An 8,385-nucleotide genomic window follows, 5' to 3' on the forward strand; every position below is an offset into this window, starting at 1 on the left:
CTTGAGCCACAGGCGCCGAGCCAAGAATAGAGTTTTTAAAGGAGGAGAAGGAGCTTTAATTAATTGGTAGTATAGATCAACCAGATCTAACCAGGAGTTAGGTCCACTAACTCCTAGTACGCATTAAACTTCTGTACCTACCTTTGAGTTTTATGGCCATAGTAAACTTCTATGACCTAACTGTCTTGTACAACTATCCAGTCATCCCTTTTATGACCTGTAGCATGAATTTTTGAAATGACATGGTGGGGTTATGAAGTAAATATAGTTTTGCATTTATATGAAGTTCAAATGAATATCAGTGATTTAACCCTGTTAGATTCTATTTTAACCAAGTATGTTACATTAAAACAGCCCAGTCTGTAATAAAAGCAATTTAAGTATTTTTTTTTTCCCATTTAAGGGATTACATTTTGAAGATATACCTTGGCAAAGTTTTTTGATTTTACTATCAAAAAATTAGGTAGATGATTTATTTACCTGAGTAACTTGGTACTCACATCTGATTCCTTAATATATAAACCTAGTGAAGAACCACAGAAACTGCCTGCTTTTCAAAGCCAGTGCATACTGACAGTTCTGAGATGTTTAAACATAAAATGTGTGTTAATATTTCATGTAAGTGGCTTGGTGCCTGCAGCACAGTGGTTATATCGCCGGCCAAATGCACCAAGGCTGGCGGGTTCAAACCCAGCCCAGGCCAGCTAAACAACGACAACTGCAGCAAAAAAATAGCCAGGCGTTGTGGTGGGCACCTGTAGTCCTAGCTACTTGAGAGGCTGATGCAAGAGAATTGCTTAAGTCCAAGAGGTTGAGGTTGCTGTGAGCTGTGATGCCACAACACTCTACCAGGGGTGACACAATGAGACTCTGTCTCAAAAAAAAAAAAAAAAAATTTATTTTTTTTTCATGTAAGTTAAGTAAATTAATGATCAGGCTCCTTTCATAGGTTGATCACCCAAACAGGTTAGAGGAGGAGTAGAACAAAATGATCAGACAGTAAAATACTATAAGCATTAAGGGAAAGTAATTTTTAAAAAATAACTTAGAGTCTTTTTCAAAATAGGTTATGATTAACCTACTTACATAAAATTCATAATTCTGCATCAGTACTTAGAAAACACTGATGGACTGAAATTATGGGTAAAGTGGTGGCTGGTTGTTTTTATGGGAATTCTTCGTATGTCCGCTTAGTGAATTTTTCTGGTTGAGATGTTCTACTTGTTAATTATAAAATTAGCCCACAAGCTTCTGTTTCAGTGAGTAATTTTAGACTATCCATATTTTAATTGTGTATTTGATTTGCATTTGTATGTCTAGCAGTATCCCTTTAATGTCCTCAAAATAATTTGTTTATAATTTGCTTATAAGAAAAAAAATTCATTGAAGTACCTAACATATTTTTTCCTCATGATTTTTAGCATTCAAAATTTTTTGTATAATCATAACAGGAGTATAATTAATTGTGAGATCTAATCAGGTTACTGAGAACCCATGTATTCAACTTTTCAACTTGCAAAATGGATATGATTAATGAGCATACAATTATTAGATTAAATGATGTTCAGCCAAAATGAACTATAATAGTTCCAGTTTACCTTAAGTTTTTCTAAAACAACAGATAAGTTGTAGTGTTACATTGTCTAGCTTCCTAAAATATGGCCTGCAACAGCAGGCTCCAGTGGAACACAACCTAAATTTTTTTTTTTTTTTTTTTTGTTTTGTTTTGAGATAGAGCCTCAAGCTATTCCTGGGTAGAATGCCGTTAACATCACAGCTCACAGCCACCTCCAACTCCTGGGCTTAAGCAATTCTCTTGCCTCAGCCTCCCAAGTAGCTGAGACTACAGGCGCCCGCCACAACACCCAGCTATTTTTTGGTTGTAGTTGTCATTGTTGTTTGGCAGGCCCAGGCTGGATTCAAACCCGCCAGCTCTGGTATATCTGGCTGTTACCTTAGCCACTTGAGCTGCAGGCACCAACCCACAATTTAAATTTCATCTAGCAATAAGCCTTCAGCTTCCAGCTTTACATTTCTAATATAATTCATGTTGTCCCTGAAGCTTTTATTGAGAACAATAATATATATTTAATTGAATGGCCCTTATTATTTTCTGTAAAATGCTCATTTTCAGAATCATAATCATGAAATAATAAAGATTTTTGATAACTTGTTTGTCTTTTTCCTTTAAAAGTTATTTTGCATTCTCCCCAACATAAGAATTCATTCTTTTATTTTTTCTAATGGATTTTTCCTTTTTATTCTTTATACTGAACTTGTTTAAATTTTTTTTTCTTTTGAGACAAAAAAAAAGTCTCACTTTGTCACCCTTGGTAGAGTGCTGTGGTGTCACAGCTCACAGCAACCTCCAGCTCTTGGGCTTAGGCCATTCTCTTGCCTCAGCCTCCCAAGTAGCTGGGACCGGAGGCATCCACCACAACACCCAGCTATTTTCAACTTGTTTATTTTTTATCTTCATTATTTTTATGTTTATTCGTTCATATTAGAAAAATAGAAATACAATATCTGACAAAAGTTTCTACAATTTTTTTTCCTTTTTTTTTTTTTCGTTGAGACAGAGTCTCTTTGTCACCCACCACAATGCCCAGCTATTTTTTGGTTGTAGTTGTCATTGTTGTTTAGCAGGCCTGGGCCAGGTGCAAACCCGCCAGCCTCAGTGTATGTGGCTAGTGCCCTACTCACTGAGCTATGGGTGCTGAGCCTATAATATTTTTCTAATTAAATAATCTATTTTGGCATAAGCCAGGCATGGTGGCTCATGCCTATAATCCTGTCAACTTAGGAGACTGAAGTAGGAGGATAGCTTGAGCTCAGGAGTTCGAGACCAGCCTGAGCAAGAGCAAGACTTTGTCCCTACTAAAAATAGAAGGAAAAAAAAAAGAAACTAGTCCGGCATTGTAGGGTGTTGTGGTAGGTGCCTGTAGTCCCAGTTACTCAAGAGACTAAGGCAAGAGGATCACTTGAGCCCAAGAGTTTGAGGTTGCTATGAGCTATGATGCTACAATACTGTAGTCAGGGCGAGACAGTGAAACTCTGTCTCAGAAATAGATGGATGGGTAGATAGATAAAGCGTATTTGCAGTCATTTGAAATTGGTTCATCTGTGCATTGCTAAAGGTACTCTCAGTTAATATTAAGCAACATTGCTTTATGAATATGGGATCTTATCTATGTTTATACTGCAATTTAGAAATGCTACCTACTGTCAAGACATTAGTCCTGCCTTCCCCAAAAAGTGTATCAGTTGATAGCAACTAAAATGTCCATCAGTGAGGTGATGATGGTTAAACAAATTATGGTTTATATTAATAGAATCAAGGGCATACAAATGTAGTCATTGATAGTATTATAAAGACTGTATAGGCTCGGTGCCTATAGCTCAACCGGCTAGGGCGCCAGCCACGTACACGTAAGGTGGCGGGTTCGAATCCCCAGCCCGAACCCGGCTGCAACCAAAAAAATAGCCGGGCGTTGTGGCGGGCGCCTGTCGTCCCAGCTACTTGGGAGGCGGAGGCAGGAGACTTGCTTGAGCCCAGGAGTTGGAGGTTGCTGTGAGCTATAATGCCACGGCACTCTGCCCAGAGGGACAGCTTGAGGCTCTGTCTCCAAAAAAAAAAAGACTGTATAAAATCATGAAAGGTGAAGGGACAGAATAAAAAAGTACACTATAAGTACATTTACTCAAGATATATGTGCATATGGACAAAGTCTAAAGACTATGCAAATATAAAAGTAGTTGTATTTTAAAGTATAGTTTTTTTCCCTCAAGCTCCCTTCATTGTTTTATTAATAATGAAAGAGATTTTTTTTAATGTATTAGGCTTATAGGTAGCTAGAACTATGCTAAAGTCTAAACAAAAATAATCATGTAAATCTCTTTATAGTTATTGAGTATCTTTACCCTTTCCTTCAGAACATTATCAGGATCACTGAGTTAACCCGGGTGCGTGGGTGCTTTTGGGTTTTAACAGGTACCAGTCAGTGGCCCAGACCTGGAGGGCAAGCGCCTTCATCCCCAAGCTATGAAAACTCACTTCACTCCCTGGTAAGAGCCTCTTATCTGATACCTTGGAGTCTGTTTTGTTTTTCTTTTTCTTTTTCATTTTTCCTATTGTTGTTGTTGTTTAATAAATCTTGTGTAACTATGAAGAAGCAGTAGGATAGCATTACACACGAATTCTTTGCTAACAAATGGTCTGATTTAGTTGAACAGTGTAAGACACATTGAATGTCTTTTGCCATCTGTGCTTTAGGGCATCAGGCTTCTGGTGTCGGGACAGCTGGTGTTAAAATAATAGTGTGATGGGATTTTTGTTTCTTTAACAAATCTAGAGCTTAATTTTCTATACTTTTTACATAAAAGAGAAAACTTTTTAAAAAAATAAAGTAAAAGCAAAGAAGATGGTTATGTTCATTCTTTTTTATATGATGGTGCTGTATATAATTACATTTCCATTAAAATTTTTAATGTAAATATCAGTGATTTTTGTCACAAAATTGTTATTTTGTGTGTGTTCTTATGGAAAAGAATGTTGTGCAAACCATGCAAGCAAAACATCTTTTAACAAATAAAGCAGTAAAGGAGCCTTCTAGACACTCAGCGCGTGAAGAATTTGTGGTAGAATGTTAACTACTGTTGCTTTTGTATGCTTACGTTTGTTACCCAGAATTACAAAGTAGAATAAAGGCAAAATAAGTGTGATTTGATAGAATGCTAAGTCATGCTCTCATTCAGTAAATTCAGGTTGCAAATAGAAATGTTCTTTTTCTGTGACTAACAGAACGTTTTAAATTGAAGGAAAGTTTTCCTCTCATGTATTTTGTAAGCAAATATAAGCAATGTGCTCATAACCTTGTGACTTCCCTGTTGAGTCCCAGCCTTCTCATACCTTAATACAAGTAGTTCTCTCAGGTCTCCGCGTTAACTTTACTAACATGTTATGCTGACATGCACATCAGCTATTTCCTCATCTCTTTTGGAGTTAATCTTAACCTGTGCTTTGCCTCCTGTTCTGTCTTGACTTTGCCAGAAAAATCGAGTTGAGCAGCAACTTCACGAGCATTTGCAAGATGCAATGTCCTTCTTAAAGGATGTCTGTGAGGTACTATTTCTTTTAGATGGTGCCTTTTTTGTGTTTCAATTAATTATACTTCCCATTATTCATTTAAAATCTTCGAGCTATACAGACTCCAGTTTTTTAAAATCAAACAATTTACCATTTCAGTTTTTGTAACAGTATATAGGAATAGACTTTTGTCTCTTATGTTATTGAGAATGATCCTTTTAAAACAGCTCTACTAGCATGTGCTTTTATTTTTAAAATTCTAATATGTTTGCGTATAGGGCATGTGTATGTCCACAGATAGACAATGTCAAATCTTTAATTTTGTCAGAGAATATACATGAATGTGTTTACCTTAAAACTAAATTACAACTTAAACTTGTTTGTTGGTTTTGAGGTCCCTACCCCAAATTGCCATCATTGAGAAATCAGTATTTGAAGTATAGATTATCCTTGTTTATCACCTATAATTATTGACATAGGGCCAGGCGCACAGTGGCTCAGGCCTATAATCCTAGCACTCTGGGAGGCCGAGGCAGGTGGATTGCCCAGAGCAAGCACGAGACCCCGTCTCTAAAAATAGCTGGGCATTGTGGCAGTTCCCTCAGTCCCACTTGGGAGGCTGAGGCAAGAGAATCGCTTGAGCCCAAGAATTTTGAGTTGCTGTGAGCTATAATGCTATGACACTCTACCAGGTGTGACAAAGTGAAACTCTGTCTCAAAAAAAAACAAAAAAAAAATTATTGACATAGTAGCCTTCATCTTTTCTAGAAGCAAAAAGAAACAACCTCATGGTAGATAAGTAAATTCATCTTATAAAGCAGTGATTTGTTTCTGAAGCTATAAAAATTTGGTGTAGTCTACATACAGATAGCCATTCTTTTTTTGTTGATTTGTAGTGCAGGTAGTTGCTTTTGAAGCTATTCAATACTGCATTTCACATGCTATCTTCTACATACCCAAAGTAGGAGACATAGTGACTTAATGAATTTAACAGATACCACCAGTAACCTCCATGGTTTTTTCAATCCATACAGCAGTCTCGAATGGAGGATCGTTTAGACAGACTGGATGATGCTATCCATGTGCTGCGGAACCATGCTGTGGGACCTTCCACAAGTTTACCTGCTGGTCACGGTGACATACACAGTTTATTGGGACCATCCCACAATACACCAATTGGAAGCCTCAATTCAAACTATGGAGGATCAAGCCTTGTTACAAGCAGTAGATCAGCTTCAATGGTAAAATAGTGCTCATCTTTTTTGTAGTAACCCCTAAAGCTTATATCCTACATATTTTTCATGAAGTCTTTGGGAAAGAGGATCTTTCTTTTTGAAAGGAGAGTTAAAGAGTGGCTTTATAAAAGCATTTCCTTTACTGTCTTGGGTAGGGTCTTTGGTTGAATATTGGAAAATTCAACATAGAATTTTTGATGTGTGTGGCTATAGAAGTCTACTTTCTCCCCTATAGAAAATTACCATGTTTTGAATCATTTTATCTTCTTTGGGGATTAATTTAAAATTGTTTCTTTCTTTCTTTCTTTTTTCTTTTTTTTTTGGATACAGAGCCTGAAGCTGTCATCCTGGGTAGTGCTGTGGCATCACAGCTTGCAGCAACCTCCAACTCCTCATAGTAAAGGTCATAGTAAAAGTCATTGGCCCATAAAATCCTACTATGACCATGTGCTGACTGCAGAAATTTTGTACAAAGATCATTTTAGCTTAAACTTGGATTTTTTCCAGATGTGTAATAATTGGCCCAAGGGTTTTTGCCTTGAAATAGTGAGCAGGAGGTCTGCATAGGAAAAGTCATAAAGCAAGGCTGAATCTCAAGGGTTCTGGTCTAAAAATGTTGTTTATTATGACTTGAGACCAGCCTTCAGTGGTAGAAGGAATGTGAAATTCTAATTTGTACATGTCCAAATTTAAACTTTATTCCTAAATGAAGAAAAATTGAGAGGGGCAGGTTTGAGAACAACTATGATTTAAGTAATAAAGAAAGGACACAGGGCTCAGCGCCTGTGGCTCAAGCAGCTAAGGTGCCAGCCACATACACCTGAGGTTCGAATCCAGCCAGGCCCACCAAACAACAATGAGGGCTACAGCTAAAAAATAGCCAGGCGTTGTGGTGGGTGCCTGTAGTCCCAGCTACTTGGGAGGCGGAGGCAGGAGAATCGCTTAAGCCCAGGAGTTGGAGGTTGCTGCCAGCTGTGATGCCACAGCACTCTACCCAGGTGACAGCTTGAGGCTCTGTCTCCAAAAAAAGAAAGAAAGAAAGGAAACAAATTAATCCCCAAAGAAGATAAAATGATTCAAAACATGGTAATGTTCTATAGGGGAGAAAGCACACTTCTATAGCCATACACATCAAAAATTCCATGTTGAATATCTTTTTTTTTTTTTTTATCCAAATTGTTTTTTAAAGAAATGAAGTCTTGGGCCGCACCTGTGGCTCAAAGTGGTGAAATGCCGGCCCCATGTGCCAGAGGTGGCAGGTTCAAACCCAGCCCTGGCCAAAAACTGCAAAAAAAAAAAGAAATGAAGTCTTGGGCAGCACCTGTGGCTCAGTGGATAGGACGCTGGCCCCATCTACCCAAGGTGGTGGGTTTGAACTTAGCCCCAGCCAAACTGTAACAAAAAATATCCGGGCATTGTGGCGGGTGCCTGTAGTCCGAGCTACTCGCTGGGAAGCTGGGGCGAGAGAATCGCCAAAGCCCAGGAGTTGGAGTTTGCTGTGAGCTGTGTGATGCCACAGCACTCTACTGAGAGCGATAAAGTGAGACTCTGTCTCTACAAAAAAAGAAAGAAGTCTTTAAAATAAATGACGTTCTTTTTAACTGATACCATGTGTTTGCGTGTTTATGGCATAGGGTTTAGGTATGTTGCGTGCTATGCTATCAGTTCTCCTATGAAACCGATTTCTAGCTATAAGCCATGTGATCAAGGCTAAAACTCACCTATCATCAAAATAATTAGGTCCTCAAATGCTGAAGTTTTATATTCTGTAAAATGAGATAGGTTTCAGATTTTCACATTCACTTATCATATAACCATTTATATTCACTCCAGAGCCTCCAAAGTAAATATCAAACAAGGCTGACTGGTTTCTGAGAACACTGTTTATAGAGATGTAGATAGCATTAGATGTCTGCCTGTCCTAACAACCTGTTTGTGTTTCTTTTTAATCAGAAAATCTTGAAATTCAGGTGCATTTTAAATTAGTTTTTGTTGCTATTGATAAACTAATGTGAAAACATGTATGAATTATTAAACTAATAGAAATAGGAAGGTATTGGCTCG

At 37.8% G+C, this 8,385-nt stretch overlaps 1 protein-coding gene across 1 annotated transcript in view; it reads left to right on the forward strand.

Moving 5' to 3' along the window:
- The window catches only part of TCF12 (transcription factor 12), a 353,758-nt gene that overhangs the window by 326,866 nt on the left and 18,507 nt on the right, over positions 1–8,385 (forward strand). Inside the window, exons 14-16 of the mRNA XM_012801793.2 lie at positions 3,992–4,065; positions 5,051–5,122; positions 6,121–6,327. Coding sequence (XP_012657247.1) covers positions 3,992–4,065; positions 5,051–5,122; positions 6,121–6,327 — 353 coding nt within the window. The remainder of the gene's footprint in view (positions 1–3,991; positions 4,066–5,050; positions 5,123–6,120; positions 6,328–8,385) is intronic.

The sequence above is a fragment of the Otolemur garnettii genome, unplaced genomic scaffold (assembly GCF_000181295.1).
Source record: "Otolemur garnettii isolate 467f Iridium unplaced genomic scaffold, OtoGar3 scaffold00011, whole genome shotgun sequence".
Lineage (NCBI taxonomy): Eukaryota > Metazoa > Chordata > Mammalia > Primates > Galagidae > Otolemur > Otolemur garnettii.